Source organism: Sus scrofa, chromosome 11 (genome assembly GCF_054392235.1).
Source record: "Sus scrofa isolate SSC_HxYL_T2T_F1_AM1 chromosome 11, Sscrofa_HxYL_maternal_Yorkshire_Landrace_v2.0, whole genome shotgun sequence".
In the NCBI taxonomy this organism is placed as follows: Eukaryota; Metazoa; Chordata; class Mammalia; order Artiodactyla; family Suidae; genus Sus; species Sus scrofa.
The window spans coordinates 22729500-22748462 of NC_139393.1; the positions used below are offsets into that span (position 1 = coordinate 22729500).

The window sequence follows — 18963 nt, forward strand, 5'->3', positions numbered from 1 at the left end:
AGCAATGATTATAAAGCAGGAAGTTAACTAAATAAGCTGTTGACTCTCCCAAGTTTTGAGTTCACTTAAGGCAGTAGCAAAGGTCTGAAATGAATTCCTGATTTGACTGTTGGGTTCTTTTATCTCTAGGGGTTGGTCTAAATTAAATCGTTATATAAAGCTCTGGGAAAATTGGAGCCACTCTTAAATTAATGGTAGCCAACTTCCATGATTCTTTTCTGTGTCTGTAGCTGTTTTATTTTCCTGCAGTCTTCCACTCTAGCCTCCTTCCTCTGCATATAAGAGGAAGGGTCTCATCTAATCTGGAGGAGTGGGGTGTTCTTGGCAAAGGATGATTGAGCTGAACTTAGACCTAATTAGGAAGAAATAAGGGGAGACAGCCATTGTGCTCAGACAGATTGGCGTGAGTGTAGGAACTTGAGTAGAGGTAAGGGGTGATAGAAGCCTTTGAAAGATGTCAGCTGTGAGGCAGAGAGAGCTAGGTGGATATAGAACTTTTTGGGAGATAAAATTAGGCACTGTTGGGTGATTGGGTAATCGTTAGGCTGAGGAGAAAAGAGGTTTTGAGGCTACGTCTAAGCTCCTGGTATGAGCTCCCCTGTGAAAGGCAGCCCTGGAAGGGACTGGGTTTGGAGGTGTTGATTTGGGCCATCATTGGGTCCGAGAGATTCTGAGACATCTAATCGAAGATGTCATGTAGCAGTGAGACTCAGACCAGACTGGCTGGAGATAGATACTGAAATCATGAAGCCATGAATATAGTAGACATTCCCCATGGAGAGAGGGTAGAGTGGGAAGAGAAGAAAGCCTAACAAGGAGCAAACCAACAGGCCCACTGAGCAAGAGCCAGAGAAGTAGAAAGTCGCTAAGAATATGACCTGTCGTGGGAGCCAGCAGAGGGAAGGGCTTCAAGAAGGAAGATGTGGTTATCAGTGCAAGTTGCGTTGAGAGGTCAGATAAAACAAGAACAAAAAGTGACTGATTTTACCTGTACAACCCCTTGATGCGGATCCCAGATGACTGCTCCTTTGCCCTTCTCCTTTGAGTGTCCTGCCATCTGTCTCCACAGCTCTCTGCAGCTCTGACACCCTCCTCCATGGTTCTTAACAAGATGGACTGTGGTTGTCTTTGCTACCCCAGCCTTGGCATATCAGATGGTCCAACAAAAGTGTGTATGCTTTGAATTCTGCAGAATTTCTGAGACTCGACAGCTTATAAGAAAGAGTTTATACAGGAGTTCCCACTGTAGCTCAGTGGGTTAAGTACCTGACTAGGATCCATGAGAATGTGGGTTCAGTCCCTTGCCTTGCTCAGTGGGTTCAGGATCTGACATTGCAGTGAGCTACATGTTGCTGTGGCTGTGCCTTAGGCTGGCACCTGCAGCTCTGATTCAACTCCTAGCCTAGGAACTTCCATATGCCACAAGTGTGGCCTTAAAAAAAAAAGTTCATCCAGCACCTTTTTATTTTCCAATTTCTAGTGTCCTTTTCCTCCACGCGGTTTTATCCATTTATTTTCACAGCTGGACTAGTGGCAGCCTCTCACCCCTTGGCCCCTTTATCTTCTTTTTCTCTCATCCCGCTTCTGTCTTTGCTTCCCTTACAAGTTTAAACCAGTCCCACCACTCTCAGCATCTTGGCTCGCTCATTTCTTCACCCTTCATTGCACCTACCTGGTAAGACCTCAGCTCTGGCTCAGTTGCTGGGTGGTGATCCAGAAAATCACGCAGTTGAAGTGTGTGCCCTGCACGTGAATACTCAGCAGTGTTCACACACTTAAGGAATTGACTTGACCAGTGAGGTTAGGCAGTTCTTTCTCTTTGTGTTTGTTCTTTGTGTGTGTGTGTGCACGTGCAAAATTAGACGTCACAGTGCATTCATTTCTTGTTACATAGGTGACTGTGTAAAATAAGCTTTAAAAATAAATTTGGAAGTTCCCCGCAGCAATGCTGGAAGGTTAAGGATCCAGCATTGCCGCAGCCGTGGTGCAGGTTGAAACTGCGTTGCAGGTTCAGTCCATGGCCCAGGAACTTCACAGCCAAAAAGAAAAAAAAAAAAATTGTTTTAAATATAGAAAAATAAATTTGTTAAACTTATTTTATTTTAGCCAGCTAAAATGCCAGTGAAAAGAGAGTGCCTTAGAACTGGCAGTCAGGGTACTGTCATGTGAGCTTAACATATCTTTTCTGATTATTCCCACATTACTTACTCATAGGAGCTCTTTGTCCTAGCCAGAATTTTTTTTTTTTTTTTAATATTCCAGCAGGTTTTCTGAACTTTGAGCCTCAGTTTTGATCTTGTTACTGCTTCTAGGAAATCTTACCTTCTCTATCCTTGAAGTTCTGCTCACTGCTTTAGTCCAGGTGACATCTTGCCAGACTAAAGTTTTGGGAACATTTTTCCTTATCTGCCTAGAGGAATATCTTGTCCTTCTTTGAGTATGGTATCCCCTCTGCCTCTTTAGCATAGATGCCCCTTAATATGGTCCTATTGATGAACATTTTTTTTTTTTTTTTATCTTTTTGCCATTTCTTGGGCTGCTCCCGTGGCATATGGTGTTCCCAGGCTAGGGGTCAAATCGGAGCTACAGCCACCGGCCTATGCCAGAGCCACAGCAACACGGGATCCGAGCCGCGTCTGCAACCCACACCACAGCTCACGGCAACGCCGGATCGTTAACCCACTGAGCAAGGGCAGGGATGGAACCCGCAACCTCATGGTTCCTAGTCGGATTCGTCAACCACTGAGCCACGACGGGAACTCCATGATGAGCATTTTTGCTCATGTGTCTTTTTTAAAAAATAATTTACAAGCTTTAGAAATGCACGAACCAGAGTTCCCATTGTGGTGCAGCAGAAACGAATCCGACAAGGAACCGTGAAGTTGCAGGTTCGATCCCCGGCCTCGCTCAGTGGGTTAAGGATCCGGAGTTGCCGTGAGCTGTGGTATAGGTCGCAGATGCAGCTTGGATCTGGCGTTGCTATGGCTCTGGCGTAGGCTGGCATCTGTGGCTCCAATTAGACCCCCCCAGCCTGGGAACCTCCATATGCCATGAGTGCAGCCCTCAAAAAGTCAAAAGACAAAAAAAAAAAAAAAAAAAAAAGAAAAAAAGAAATACGTGAACCATGGGTTATGTGACTGTTTATGTCCCATGATGCCATAAAAATAGGGGATGCTTACAAATGTTGATATGTAAATAGAGCTAGAAATATTTTTATTATAAATGTACTTCTGTTTTGTTACACACAAGTGGGTAAAGAAATCTTGCTGAGGTTCATATTTGTATTTGTTTTAAATTATACCTTTGTCATTTTTCAAGAAATTGGACAGAAATGTGCTAATCTGATGAGTGACCATAATTGGAATTTGGTTAATATAACTAATGGTACTCAAACTGATGTGGTTTTGAACAATAAATTCTCACCACATAGGACACATCATCACCAAAACAAACCAAATTGATCTGTATTTGAATGCATTACTTTCTACAATAGGTATCTTCATATGAAGGTGAACTATGCCACCTTGTGGTTTTGTGCAACAAATGCTTTTAAAGGAAAAAAAATTCAACTGGCAAGAGAAACTTGAGGAATATTAACATTTGAAGATACAAAGTAGCTTAGTAGCATGTATTTTTATAAAGTCCGGGGTAGAAGACTAGTTTGGTTTTCTGATGTTATGGAGAAATCTCAGCCACCTTTAAATTTATGTTGATATATCTTTGAATAACTTCCTTACAAGTTTAGCTTGAAATTCCAGGTAAGCATTCAGTATTTGAAAAGGCAAAGATTGTATTATTTGTGGCCAGAGTCACTGAAAACAGACAGGAGTAGACTCTTGCCTTTGAGACCCTCACTGTAGTGGGAGATGTAGAGAAAATAGCTGTGAGGTGGCCATGAGACCACAGGCAGCTGAAGTGTTAATTTTCGCAGTATCTGGTCAGGGGATACGGGGTATCTTTGGAAGCAGAGCAGTCAGTTCATTTTGTAAGACTTCTTGTAAGAGGGCTAGTACCAGCCTTACCCACCCCACCCACAATTTATTTTAAGGGTTAAATTATACATACAGTAAAATGTATTTTTTTAATGAGTAGTTCTGATGAATATACATAATTGTGTTTAATTTAAAAATTTAAGACTTTCCACTGATAACCTGCAAAAACAAAAACCAAAGCCAGAAAAGCCACTCCCCCTCAAAAAATCAAAAACCCAGCCGAAAAACTCAAAAGTGATTTTTTTTTAATGGCTGCGCCCGTGGCGTGTGGAAGTTCCCTGGCCAGGGACTGAATCCAAGCTGCAACTGCAGGCCTATACCACAGCCACATCAATACCAGGTCCAAGCCACATCTGCGACCTAACCCACTGAGCAAGGCCAGGGATCAAACCTGCATCTTCATGGACACTATGTCCAACTCTTAACCCACTGAGCCACATCGGGAACTCCCAAAAGTGACTCCCTCCCCCCAAAGTGATTCTTAATTCCTGTCTTATTAGGTATAAATGCTGTATGATTTGGCCTGAGGGAAAGTGGGTGGGAGAGGTTTGTTTCTAAAACCTCAGTTTTAGAGATAGTGAAACATACTTCATAGCAGATAGGGAGTCCACTAGGTGGAGTAGTTTTGTGAACTTAACTTCAGTAGTTACTGTGGCTCTGAGGAAACCCTGTATAATTGTGTCCCTGTTTCTTTCAGAATTCCACCAGAGGGGTATATTCCTAAAGAATGCCACATCTTTTTGAGGTTCAAAAAGACTTTGAAATAAAAATGCAGTGCTATAGCCTGTGTTGAAACAGTTGTGGTTCGGTGAGAGTAAAGAGGGATTGGGTTTTTCTAGAGAACAGACTTAGGGGAAAAGCCAATGAATGGGTGGTGATTTGAGGATAAGGAAAGAGGAAGACGTAGCCAGGAAGGAAATGTGCTAAGATAGTGGTTGGTTCCGTGTGGCCCAGTTATTGACTCTGGGACTTAAGGCTTGTCCCTCGAGGCTTAAAGTTTAGGCAAGGGGACGGCAAAGAGGAGATGAGAAATGAAAGAGAAGAGAGAAAGAAAAATAGCATATGGTTTCAGGGCCAATCTCTTTTGGGGTGCTGGAGAAAGATGGAGGTAGAGAGAAAAGCAATTTTAGGAGGTAAAAATAGAGAAACCAACTGTGAAAGTACCACTTTATAGCTTCCTAACCTCTGTTCTCTATCAGGAGATAGTGAGCTAAGTTTTACTGGTGTGTAGTTGTGCAGTATAAGACAATTGGTGATTTTTTTTCAACAGTTTGCTTTGGATTTATCTACTTTAGAAACCTGACCTGGGCCCTTTATCAAAGATCCAGACTTTTCCTTATTCTTGAAGGGGCTTCCTGGTTATTGTTGTATGAGTGACTAAGTTGTGTTTCCCTTTGGGGGGGAGTAATTTGCTTTCTAGCAGCCTTGTGTACTCTGGTTTTTGTCTCTAGGTTCTGTATAAATAAGAATGGTATGCCTTTTGGAAGATTTTATTAATTTAAGCACTGAAAAATAGAATCTTTTTTTTTTTTCTTTTTATGGCCGCATTCACAGCATATGGAAGTTTCTGGGCTAGGAGTCAAATCAGAGCTGCAGCCTCCTGCCTACACCACAGCCACAGCAATGTGGGATCCTAGCCGCATCTGCAACCAGTGCTGCAGCTTAGAGCAATGCCGGATCCTTAACCCATTGAGTGAGGCCAGGGATTGAACCTGCCTCCTTATGGATAGATACAATGTCAGGTTCTTAATCCATTGAGTCACAATGGGAACTCTGTAAAATAGAATCTTATAACTTTGGCAGGGATATAAAGATCCCTTAGCTTTAGGAAAGTGATACCTATAATCAGCCAGAAGGAAAAAGTGAGCTGCTTTGGAGACTTCCATCAAAGGAGTTCTCACAATATCCTGATATCTCGTTTAAGGAATTCTTTCTCACATCTCACCTAAAATCCACTTGCTATGACAGACGTTTCTATTCCTTACCATTGAGAAGCAGTTACAGAATGTGTGCTTGTTTATAGATGAGACAGTGAAGGACCAAGTATTTCATGTTTAGCATATGGCCCAACATATTAAGGGCTGGCCTGCAATACTCAGAAGAAAAAATGTTAAAGAAACACAAGTAGTAAGAATAAGTGAATTTCAGAGAAGTGAAGGGTGTTGAGTAGCTGTGAGTTACACGTCTAGACACTGTGGGGCCTGTGAAAGTCATCACCTTTTTTCTCATCATTTCCACTTCTGTGTAGTCTGTCTTCAGATTGCCAACAGCTGGCTGCCATCTTCTCCATCAGATCGTTTATTGTCACTTCTCTTCCTCTTTTAAAGGTTGCAAATAGTTCCAGATCCTTTCATCTTTCCTCAGAGGTTTTATTTTTCATCCTGTTAATCATCTTTGAGTCTCTTCTGAACCCCTTCCAAGTTTTATTTTCCCTCAGCATTCCTTTTCAGTTTAGCAGTACAAAACTGGACGTGGTGCCCTGAGAGTTTCTGATCACTTTTGAGTATCATGAGGGGATGATTTCACACTCATACCTGTGCCAGACTCCATCTCATATAACCTAGATTATGTTTCCTTTCCAAAAGCGTAGTCATGTGGTGCTGACTGGCTGTCAGATTTTTATCTCCCGTGACCTTGATCGTTTCGTCTTATGTTTATTTATAGCTTGTACATTAATCATCTTTTATTTATGGAGTTTATTTTTCTTGGCTGGATAATGGCTTTGCACTGTTCTCATTGAAATTCATTGCCTTTTTTTCTGATTACTTCACCTCTTACTCAATGTCATTTCCATTCTCATCTTCCAGTGTGTCCATGGGCTTCATGTTGTCTGTGCTATCCAAATCAGTGATGCAGATGTTAAAAAAAAGACGAGGGTGGAAACAGTGTCCTCGAAACAATGGCAGAACATGCTTTGTTGATGTTTCTCAAACTTTCCTCTGGTGAGCAGCCAGGCTGAGTGGTAGAGAGCTGTGTCCCCCCGCCCCCATGCCTTTTATGCTTGTAGGATCTGATGCTCTCACCACCGAAGTTTGGTGTCTCCATCTCCACACACCTGTGCGAAGGAACAAAGAAAGCTTTGTCAGAGCAATTCATCTTGCACATTGCTGTCAGATTTAATCTTACCCACTGCCTCCTTCATATCTCTCCCTGTTGATAACTTTCAGTGGCTCCCCATTGCCGCCAAATTGTATATAAGCTTTCTGGTTTGGCATTCAAGGCCATTTTGGCCCCAGCCTCCCTTGCTGATCTGATTGCCTATAACTATATGTCTCTTAGAAAACAAACCATTTGCCATTCCTTGGATATCTCACGCTTTCCGAGGCCTTGGTTTGTCTACACGCTGTTTGCTTTGCCTGGAACACCCTGAAACTTTTCCATCTTATTTCTGTCTGTTAAGACCATTTAAGGCCAGCGCTTTTCATGTTCCTTTGTGGCTATATCCATCTAGATAGGATCTTTCCTTCCCATCCTCCCATCTTTCTACTCCTTGGGTTGCTTATTATATTTTGCCCTTTATTACAGCTGTTCTTCAGAAATAACTGTCCTTCTTTTTATGCTTCTTGCTAGACTGTACCATTTTTGAGGACTGTTTCTTCCTTAGTAACTCTGGATGTACCTACTAGTATGTATTTGCATAAGTACAAGTAAAAAAATACATTTTCTTATAATGTTTATGGGTATGTGCCAAATAAATGAACTACACCACTTGATATGACATTTGATTTGAATTCTGCTGTAAGCTCCTTACCTGGTAACAGACTGGTAGCAAAGTTAGTGGACTGGCAGCTGTTCTATGCTTTGAGTAGCATCATTGTAGCCTGCTTTTTCACCCTTAAAAAGGGATGAATTAAAAGTTCATAGAAAGAATTAAAAGTTTTTATCAATTTATTGTATTAGTCATCAGGTAAACAAAAATGGTTAAAGCAGTAACTGCTTGATTGCATAATTACAGCTGGCCTCTAAAAGCCCTTTTAAAATGCACTTCTTTTTGTTGTCTAGAAACTACCCAACTCTGGCTAATATCGAAAGGAAGAAAAAGTTAAAACTTGAAAAGGAAAAGAGTGGAGCAGTGTTGACAACAACGCAATATGGGTAAGTTCCTTAAAATTGCTTGCGGCCTTCATGCTTACTTTATTTTATGTATTTATTTATTTATTTTCATCTTTTGAGGGCTGTGCCTGCGGCATATGGAGGTTCCCAGGCTAGGGGTGTATGTAATCGGAGCTGCAGCAGTCAGCCTACACCACAGCCACAGCAACACTGGATCCTTAACCCACTGAGCAAGGCCAGGGATTGAACCTGCAACCTCATGGTTCCTAGTCAGATTCATTTCCACTACGCCACGACAGGAACTCTCTTCATGCTTATTTTATGAATATATGTACTCAAAAATAGTAATAAAAAAGAGCATATACCAAAATCCTAAAACCTCTATACTTCCAATTCTAGAATATTTGCTTTTCTAAGTTTTTTACTTAAATTTTTTGAAAATTGTATTTTAAATTTTAAAATAAGCAATTCTCTGTATTCATGGGTTTTCAAAAAGATTTAGAGTAACAAATCTTTTCTGTCTTTGTCTCCTAGCTAAATAGTTCTTCTCCCCAGAGGCAACCCATTTTACTCTTCTAGAGATATTTCATTTGTATACAGCATATAAATAATAGTGTATTTTTTCACCAATCTTTTATTAATAAAAAGTTATCATTGTTGCTCTATATATCCTTTTTTTTTTTTTTTTAAGGCAAGAAGATTTATTAAGATAGGACGCTTGTGAGAGGTGCAAGTGGGCAGGCATGGATGCTCTGCCTGTATATACATTTTACACATGTGCAGTTATTTCTGAGGATGGAGTCCTAGGATTGGATTTGCTGAGTCAAAGACACATGTGTATTTGTAATACCAATAGCTAATTGCTAAATACCTATCATAGGAGCTATCCTAGTTTACTCTCCCACCAGAATATATGAGACACCCCATTTTCCCTCATCCCTCACCTTCAAAGAAATTTTTCCATTGTATTTTTTTTGTTTTTTTGTTTTTGTTTTGTTTTGCCATTTCTTGGGCCGCTCCTGCGGCATATGGAGGTTCCCGGGCTAGGGGTCAAATCGGAGCTGTAGCTGCCAGCCTACACCAGAGCCACAGCAATGCAGGATCCGAGCCGTGTCTGCAACCTACACCACAGCTCACGGCAACGCCAGAACCTTGACCCACTGAGCAAGGGCAGGGATCGAACCCGCAACCTCATGGTTCCTAGTCAGATTTGTTAACCACTGCGCCACGACGGGAACTCCTCCATTGTATTTTGTATTGAAGTGTACAACTCGATGAATTTATACACACTCACATAACTATATACCCAGGTAATCTAGCTAATCTCACTTCCACATAGATTAATCACATCTTCACATCTCAACACTTTCTCTCTTAGGCCTCCCTAGTTCAGTTCCTCCCCATAAAGATAAACTCTTTTCTTAGTTCCATCATCATAGACTTATTTTAACGTTCTTAGAACCTTGTATAAGTGGGATCATGTATGTCTTCTTTGGTTTATAATTTCTGTGGCTCAAAATTATGAGATTCATCCATATTGTTGCTATATAGAACTCAGTTGTGAAAATATATTCATGTTACTATTGGACATTTGGGTTGTTCCCAGTTTGGGCTATTACGAATAAAACTGCTGTGAACATTCTTTTAAGTGCCTTTTGTGGACATAGGTACTTGTTTACACACACACCAGGTCATACTATATGTTTAGGTACAATAGATACAGCCAAACGGTTTTCTAAAATGGTTGTACTAATTTATACTCCTTTTGACTCCATCTCATTGCTTTGTGTCCTGGTCAGTGCATGCTATTTTACACCTTTCCTCATGTTATATACCATTTTGGTCATGACTAATGATGTTGAACATCTTTTTTTTTTTTTTTTTGGCCATGCCCATAGCATGAGAAAGTTCCCAGGCCAGGGACTGAACCTGAGCCATATCAGTGACAACTCCTTAACCACTAGGACACCAGGGAACTCCAGTGTTGGACATCTTTTATATGCTTGTCATTTTGATATTCACTTATGAAGTGCCAGTTCAAGTCTTTGACCAGTTTTTAATTGGGTTTCTTTTCTTGATTTGTAGCACTTATTTACATAGATACAAATCCTTTTTTGCATAAAGTATAGGTAGTACAGATATAGTCTTGCAGTTTGTGACTTACATTTTTACTTTTTTTCCCATACAATAGTGTTAATTGCTCAGATATCTGGGGTCATTTGGGGGTTATATGCTGATCTTGACAAGGCTTAGTCACATTTGAGGGTTGGTTAGCTGGTGGTTGGTGTGCCTCTATAGTTACCCTTTCTGGTATTCTTCATCCATCTTTCCATCTGGTACCATTTTCCTTTTGCCTAAAAGACTTCCTTTAACATTTCTTGTAGTGAGGGTCTGTCTGAGATGACTTCTTTCAGCTTTGTGTCTGAAAAGGTCTAGATATTTTACCTTCCTTTTGAAAGACATTTCTGCTAGATACTCAATTCTAGGTTCACAGTTCTAAAAAAATTTATAGTACTTTAAAGATACTGCCCCATTGTCTTATCATTTGCACTGTTTCCACTGAGAAATCTGCTGTCATTGTTACCTCATTCCTCTATACAAAATGCCTTTTATGTCTGGTTGCTTTTAAGATTTTATCATTGGCTTAGAGCAATTTGATTATTATGTGCTTTAGTATTTTTTACCTTTTATTATTGTCCATTGAGAACCTTTTTTAAATTGTCTTTTTTTTTTTCCCTGACACTTAGTTTACATCAGTATATGTTTACATAACTATTTGTTTTCCTCCTAAGAGTATTTACTGCAGTGGTTGTGAAGGCACTTAATTTGAGCTAGCTGTGAGATTGTGCTTGGTCTGTATATAATCTTGACATTTATCCTCCTATAACTTGAAGAGAATAGTACCTATCTACTTTATTTCAAGGATTTGTCATGAAGATCTAACAAGAAGCAAGATAACATATTTGTAAACACTTCAGTAACTTTAAATCTCCTTAAAACTAAGTAAACAAGAGTTAACACTCTTTGTAAAGTCTAAGGAACACTTTAATAAATAATAGGAATGAAGGAATGCTGCCAACTAAATTCACCTGTTATTCATTGTACAATATCACCCGATTTCAGAGGGATTAAAACATAGGAGGAAATATGGGTCTTGGAATTGATAAAGTATGATATCTTGTGGTGTGATATCCTTTTAAAATTCTTCCATAAAGTTTTTTGTCTTTGGAAGCCATTGAATTTCTTTTATTCTGGTCTCTTTAATGTACTAGGCTGTAAATGATTGATTTGATAGCCAAGTTTCTTTTGCATTGAGTAGTCTTTTTCAGATTTTTCTTAAAACGTCAGTACTTTCTACATTAAGAATTGCATTTTTCTTATTACTCTAGCAAGATGAAGGGTATGGCCAGACATTCACAGATGGCAAAGATCAGAAGTCCTGGCAAACATCACAGATGGAAAAATGGCCATCCTGACCAGAGAGCAGCCACTGGGTCAGGCAATCACTTGTGTGATTCAAAGCCCGAAGGTCCACCTGAGGCAAATTCAGACCCTCTCGGTGTTTTGGTAAACAGTGATTCTGGTAAGCTAAACAGGTTTTCCTGTATGTTTTAAGTGTATAGACAGTGATGCTGAAGTTTGTTCTTCACATCCTTGTTTGTGGAAGGTTTAATGGCAAATATGTAAAAAGATAGAATGATGCTTTTGTTTTTTAATCAGAATGTCTTCTCAAAAACCTTATTTTAAGAATTTTGTTTTCAGAGTTCCAGTTGTGGCTCAGCAGGTTAAGAACCCAATTAGTATCCATGAAGATGCAGGTTCGATCCCTGGCCTTGCTCAGTGGGTTAAGAATCCAGCATTGCTGTGAGCTGTGGTGTAGATCACAGATGCAGCGTGGATCCTGCATTGCTTTGGCTGTGTGTAGGCTGGCCGCTGCGGCTCCAGTTCAGCCTCTAGCCTGGGAACTTCCCTATGCCCCAGGTGGAGGCCTAAAAAGTAAACATTTTTTTAAGAAAAGAATTTTTTTTTTTTTCTGGAGTTCCCACTGTGGTGCCATGGGTTAATGATCCAGTGTTGTCGCTGCAGTGACTCGGGTTGCTGCTGAGGCCTGGGTTTAGTTTCTGGCCTGGTAAAATGGGTTAAGGATCTGGCATTGCTGCAGCTGTGGCTCGGATTCTATCCCTAGTCCAGGAACTTCCATATGCTGCAGGTGTGGCAAAAAAAAAAAAAATTTCTGAATCTTGAATGAATGCATTGAGGCAGGCAGAATGTGGGAGAATGATTATATTTATTGGATAATTTCCATAATATCATATAATCCTGGAAATTTTCTTAAGGTTGCTTTAAGTATATTGATGCTGTGGATTCAAATTTACACAATTATGTGAATTTTCCCCACATGTGGAAAGCAGAAACGTGAAAAGTGAAAATGTTTATGTAAATATTTTACCACCTTTCCCTCTCTTAACAATGTGAGGCTTTATCCAATTGCTTGTGCTTCCTCTTCTGCAGAGTGGTGTTATTAGTGAGTGGACTTAGGTTTAGTTATAGGTTTGCTTGTAGGCTCTGCTCAGCTTGGGAGATAGTGGCTTCTGTGCTAATCACATGGCAAGTTACTGAACTTATGGGCGGAAAGAGATGGGGGATAACTACTTCACTGACTGTATCTGGATGGGGAAAGATCTTGGCAAAAGGGAATGTTGGGTTAAGAATGATAAGATACAGGAGTTCCCGTCGTGGCGCAGTGGTTAACGAATCCGACTAGGAACCATGAGGTTGCGGGTTCGATCCCTGCCCTTGCTCAGTGGGTTAACGATCCGGCGTTGCCGTGAGCTGTGGTGTAGGTTGCAGACGCGGCTCGGATCCCGTGTTGCTGTGGCTCTGGCGTAGGCCGGTGGCTACAGCTCCGATTCAACCCCTAGCCTGGGAACCTCCATATGCCGCGAGAGCGGCCCAAGAAATAGCAACAATAACAACAACAACAACAAAGACAAAAGACAAAAAAAAAAAAAAAAAGAATGATAAGATACAATGTTGTAGGAATGTTGGAGAAAGTCCACATTCTTGAGACTAACCATCTGTGACCTTGATGATGAAATACAGCCTGTACCTACATATAAACTTTCATGTCATTAAAATACTTGAAATACAAATATGAAGACTACTGTTATATCATTAAGTTACTGTTTTGAAAATTATGTAATTCTTCACTTTATTCAGTTTTCTAAATGAACATTTGAAGGACTTTGTAATTTTTTTTCTTTTGTGGCTGCATCCATGTCTTGTGGAAGTTCCCAGGCTAGGGGTCAAATCCAAGCTATGGCTGAGGCCTGTGCCACAGCCACAGCCACAGCAATGTGGAATCTGAGCCGTATCTGCAACCTACACCACAGCTCTTGGCAACACCAGATCCCTAACCCACTGAGCAAGGCCAGGGATCAGACCTGTGTCCTCATAGATATTAGTCCAATTCGTTTCTGCTGCACCACAGTGGGACCTTCAGGACTTTGTAATGTTGAATAGTCTGTTTTTATATCATCAGCTTTGGCTGGGTAATTCTGTGTTCTCGTTTTTAAAGAAGTGTTTTGGTATGTGTCAGTATAGTAAAATGCCAGCAAAAAGATGATTATATCTTACTTCTATTTAAGCCTGTATCTAGGTCTCCAAGAGACATTTCAGACCTGAGAAACAGTAGTTAAATGTATTTCATACTCATGGTAGAAAACATTCAGTCTTTTCTAGGAGCAGTCAAAAGGAGAGATATCAAGTAATTTTGTTTTGCTTAATATTGAAACCCTTACCTGTTCTGAAGGTAAAGATGAAAATATAAGTCTTGAACATAAAAATCTTAAAAGTGGGATTCCTGGTGGCACACCAGGTTAAGGATCCAGTGTTGTCACGGCTGTGGCTCGGGTCATTTCTGTGGCCTAGGTTCAATCTCTGGCCTAGAAACTTATGCATGCAGCCAAAAAAATTGAAGAGCTCCCCATTTAAAAAATTTTGACCTTAAAATTTAGTACCTTATCCAGATATCAGCATTCACATTTAGACAAGGCAGTAGTTCTTAAGGATCTCTGTAGACCTTGTATCAGGCTTAGAAAAATCGTTTTCAAAGTGTCATTACGTGTGATGGCTCTGCAAAACATAACTGAGGGGGAATGAAATAGGAAAAGAGGTGTGCACTTTGTGTGATCTCCTAGCTCTCACCCCTGGAAAGGCAGTAAGTTTCATCAGCTTTGTGACACCCCTAGTAATGAGTACACCAATCACCCAGATTGTGGTTTTAACATATGTCTAAAAATCTTTGATATTCCTTACTCGAAGAGGTGGAGCTTAATTCACCTCCCCTTAAATGTGGGCTGGATTTAGTGACTTGTTTCTAGAAATAGAATAATGAAAGAGAAAAATAGTATCTTTATGGTGGAAAAACCAGGCAGGCTCAAAGTTAATGTGACTAGTAATAAGTCAGGTTGATATGGACCCCTGATATGATATGATAAGAAGGGCACTTTCTAAAATCCACAGCCTCAGTGTGATCATCAGAAAACATCAGACAAACTCAAGATGAGGGATAGTCTAAAATAACTGACTGATAGTCTTTAAAAGAGTCAGGTTTGTGAAAGGCAAGGAAATACTGAGAAATTGTCACAGATTTGGAGAAGACACATTAAGGAATCATGGTGCCTGAACATGATGTGGTATAGTGGATTGGATCCTGGAACAGAAAAAGAACATTAGTGGAGAAACTGGTGAGATTACAGTACAGCCTGTAGTTTAGGTAGCAGTATTATACCTGCGCTAGTTTGTTAGATGTGGTAAATGTGTCATGGTTATGTAAGATGTTAATACTATGGGGAGCTGGGTGAAGGGTATATTGGAAATTCTTGGTACTGTCTTTGCAACACTTGCGTAAATCTAAAGTTATTTCAAAACACAAAGACTGGGGGGAAAAGGGAGGCAGGAAAAGGATATGTAAGGCCAATTAAAGCCTTGTCCTCCATTTCTTGAATTGTGAGGAAACACTTTCCTCTAGATTTTATTTTCCTATGTTTTCTTCTATTTTCTGATTACAAAAGTAATACAGAAAAATGCCAGGAAGAAATCAAAAAGCATAAAATACAACCTACTTTCTTAACTTTTAGAGATAGTCACCATTCACATTTTGTTGTATATACTTCCAATATTTTCTTACACACAGTGTAAATGATTGTTAAAAATAAAAATGGGACCATGTTATTAAAAGATGAACGAATGTGCTTTGAACCCAGACAAAACCATCTTTCTGTTGTGGTGCCACATAATCTTTCTCTCTATCATTTTGCACCAGTTAACCTTTTTGAACTTGGCCTTAATTCATTCCTGCTGCAGTTTATTCTTCAAATATTTGTTGAGCACTTATGTACTGTTCTAGGCTCTGAGGATACAGTACAGAACAAAGCCAAACCCTTTCTCCCCTGTACGTTATGTTCTGTTTGAGAGAGCTACAGTAAATAAATATGAGTTGATATCCATCACGAAGATGAGTAGAGCTAAGGAAGAGAATAGAGAATGGCCACTGCAGAAAGGGGTGTGCTATTTTATGTAACCAGTAGAGGCATCTCTGATAAGGTGACATTAAGAAATTGGAGTGAAATTAGGAGCTGACACCTGAGGGGAGAGCTTTTGAAGCAGAGAAAGCAGCAAATCAAATGTGAACACCCCATGGTGGGAGCATGCTCTGTGTATTCAGGGAACAGCAAGACTGGAGTGGAGTAAGCTGGGAAGAAGGTAGTGAAGGACCAGCTCAAGTAGGGCCTTGCAGGAAGGAGAGGACTTGGGACTTCACTCTGAGGTTGAGCAGAGAGATGATGTGTTAAGGTAGAGAATGGGTTATCTTTGAGGAGGCCACTAGAGCTGTCCAGGTAAGAAATGTTGACTTGGACTAGAGTTGTAGTGAAGTCATGAGAAGGAGTACGATTCTGGATTTACTTTCAAAATGGGAGTTGACAGTATTTGTTGGTAGATTGGATATGGTTTTATCAAAGAGCCAAGAATAAAGGGTGATTGCTGGGTGTTGGCCTAACTGTTGAGAAGAGTTGACATTTATTGAGATGGAGACTCCTGGAGGGCATATTTGGAGTAGAAATCAAGTGCCTGTTTTTTGGACATGTTAACCTTGAAATGCCTGTTTGATATCTAAGTGGAAATGCTGAACAGGCAGTTAGATTTTTCTGGAAGTGTAGGGGAAAATTGAAGGCTGGAGGTATACATTTGTGATTCACCAGAATCTAGGTAGACCATTAAGATTTGAGATAAGATGAGATCCTAAGAGGTGGAGGAGGCATAAAGAGAAAAGGTTGCTGAGGATTGGACCTGGGGATGCTTAAGAATTTTGAAAGTTGGTCAGTGAGAATTTAGTAGGGAGACTAGGGAAGGAGAGCCAAGTGAAAGGGTTCTGGAAGCCAAGTGAAGGAAGTATTTTTTAAAGTAAAACATGACTACAGTTGGCCCTTGAAGAATTTGGGGGCAGTTAGAGGCACCAACCTTCCACGTGGTCGACAATTTAAATATAACCTATAGTCTGTCTTCCATGCAACGCGATTCCTCTGTATCCACAGTTCCACCCGCGATTCAACCAACCACAGATTGTGTAGTAGCATAGCTATTATTGAAAAATATATACAAGTAAGTGGACCCACGCACTTCAAACCTGTTCAAGGGTCAGCTATACCGTCAAATGTCATTAAGTTAAAAAAGATGAGCACCGGAGTTCTCATCGTGGCGCAGCGGAAACAAATCTGATTAGGAACCAAGAGGTTTCGGGTTCGATCCCTGGCCTCGCTCAATGGGTTAAGGATCTGGCGTTGCTGAGCTGGCATTGCTGTGGCTGTGGCGTAGTTTGCAGATGCAGCTCAGAGCTGGCATTGCTGTGGCTGTGGAGTAGGCCAGAAGCTACAGCTCCAATTAGGCCCTTAGCCTGGGAACCTCCATCTTCCTTCCATGGGTGCAGCCCGAAAAAGACAAAAGACAAAAAAAAAAAAAAAAAGATGAGCACTGAGAAATGATCTCTAGGTTTGGCAACGGAGGAATCAGGCGAACTTGGAAGAAAAAGTTGATGTGATGGGCCTGAAGGACAGATTGGAGTAGATTCTGGAAGTCTGTCAGATAGCCATAGGACCTTTCAGGGCAGATGGTTTTCCTGGTGAATCGTATAACGTAGTTGTTTGGGGTTTTGCTGTGAAAGGGAACAGAGAAGTGGGTATAGCTGGAACACATGTATTAGCATTATTCTTGATCATAGAGACATTTTGGTAGGATGGCTTCATTTTAAGAGAACTTTGTATATCTGTAGGAGATGTTCAAAGTTAAGAATTGGGATTTGGAGTCAGATAGCCAGGATTTAAATTTGACCCAACTCTTGTATAGTTTTGTTATCTGAAGGATAGTCCAGTTCAGAATCTTTGAATTTTGGTTTCATCACCTGAAAGTGATTCCTCATAAGAATTAGATAAGTTCATGCTTTTAAAGAGCATTATATAGTCAACTCTACTATACTTTTTGGTACCTCTCTTTGGGTCTTTACAAGGAAATACTACGGTTTGGCATGTCGTCATTCAAACAGTGAGATGAACAGTCTCCATTCTAATTTTATTATAGATTCTGTTTCATCCATTAGTAATTTGTATATATAAAACAGCATATTTTCTGTTCTCTTTATTAATTCAAGAGAAACATTAATAAGTTAGCTTAAAATTGACAAGGCACAGTTTTTGGAGGGGGGTGGTGCTAGGTAGTGTGGATTGGTGGGAGAAGATTTAAATTCATCCCCTAGAAGGTAGTAGTTCCATATTCACATGAAAGAATACTCCATTTCCTACTGCCATGTTTTGGTTTCCCTTCCACTGACTTGGTGAACCATTACATACTGTCTTGAAACATTTCGCATCCGTTGTGGGTTGAGTGTTTCGTTACACAGACAGCTTACTTAGGTCTTCATTCTTTAGTCAGGCATTACTTTTATTGGTTGTTTAGAATAGATGTAACACATTGTTAGAGCTGCCAAAAATAGATGTAATAGATGGTGTCCTGGGGCTACAACTAGGTTTGCTGGACTCTGATCAAATACTTTACCTTTGGCAGGCTCTTAGTATTCGCTGAATTCTCATGCTTGGCTTAGAAGTTCTAAGTAATAAAAATTGGGGGCAGATTCATTTTAGCATAACTCTTTGTACCTTTATAGAATGGTTGAAATATTATTTGTGCCTTCTAAACCAGTCTTAAAAACAACAAAAAGGGTGGATATTTTATATTTTATTTATTCTAAATCTAATTTTCAGAGTCTGTGATCCTAATCTATTAAAGTTAAATAAATTTCTGGCCTTCCTACTACCTTAATAACTTCTGTTTGTCCCCCTGTAGATAGCTTCTCTGACTATCAAGATTTAAACTAAGGGGAAATTTTTCACATCTCCTGGATATCATTTTTGGGAAGATTGAGGAAATGATCAGAAATTACTTTCTTCTCACTAACATATGAGGGAAAGGGGGGCTGTCAGCTTTCTTTAGGTACTTTTGGTACAGTTTTACTCTTCGTTCTTTCTATTTCAGAGTCTGATAAAGAGGAGAAACCACAAAGTACTGTCATACCCAAGGAAGTGACACCAGCCCTGTGCTCCCTCATGAGCAGCTATGGCAGCCTCTCGGGGTCAGAGAGTGAGCCAGAAGGTAAGTCATGGCGTGGCTGTTACAGTTAGGTTTGTTCTGTTTCCTTGCTTTCTGCCTTTGATGTATACTATGTATTAATACTATCCTTTCATGTGTAGGTAGGTATCTGAGGATAAGATGTGCCCTGCACAGTCTTTGACTGTCAAATTCCTTTTTCATTTGATTCTGAAGTAAACATGGGATGTGGGATGAAGGGAAGTGGGAGAAATAGGGA

The 18963-nt window shown here is 40.2% G+C and overlaps 1 protein-coding gene and 1 long non-coding RNA gene across 3 annotated transcripts in view; one reads left to right on the top strand and one right to left on the bottom strand.

Moving 5' to 3' along the window:
• Positions 1 to 18963, top strand: part of NUFIP1 (nuclear FMR1 interacting protein 1) — a 35236-nt gene that overhangs the window by 9132 nt on the left and 7141 nt on the right. The window contains exons 6-8 of the mRNA XM_001927425.6: positions 7995 to 8087; positions 11435 to 11628; positions 18633 to 18749. Of these exons, the coding sequence (XP_001927460.2) occupies positions 7995 to 8087; positions 11435 to 11628; positions 18633 to 18749 (404 nt within the window). The remainder of the gene's footprint in view (positions 1 to 7994; positions 8088 to 11434; positions 11629 to 18632; positions 18750 to 18963) is intronic.
• The window catches only part of LOC102159419 (uncharacterized), a 44057-nt gene continuing 29156 nt past the window's right edge, over positions 4063 to 18963 (bottom strand). The window contains exons 2-3 of one of the 2 annotated variants that reach the window (XR_014819549.1): positions 7744 to 7826; positions 4063 to 7047 (exon numbers count right to left, since the gene is read on the bottom strand). This is a non-coding gene — a long non-coding RNA (uncharacterized LOC102159419). The remainder of the gene's footprint in view (positions 7048 to 7743; positions 7827 to 18963) is intronic. The other variant, XR_014819550.1, reaches the window with a different exon arrangement.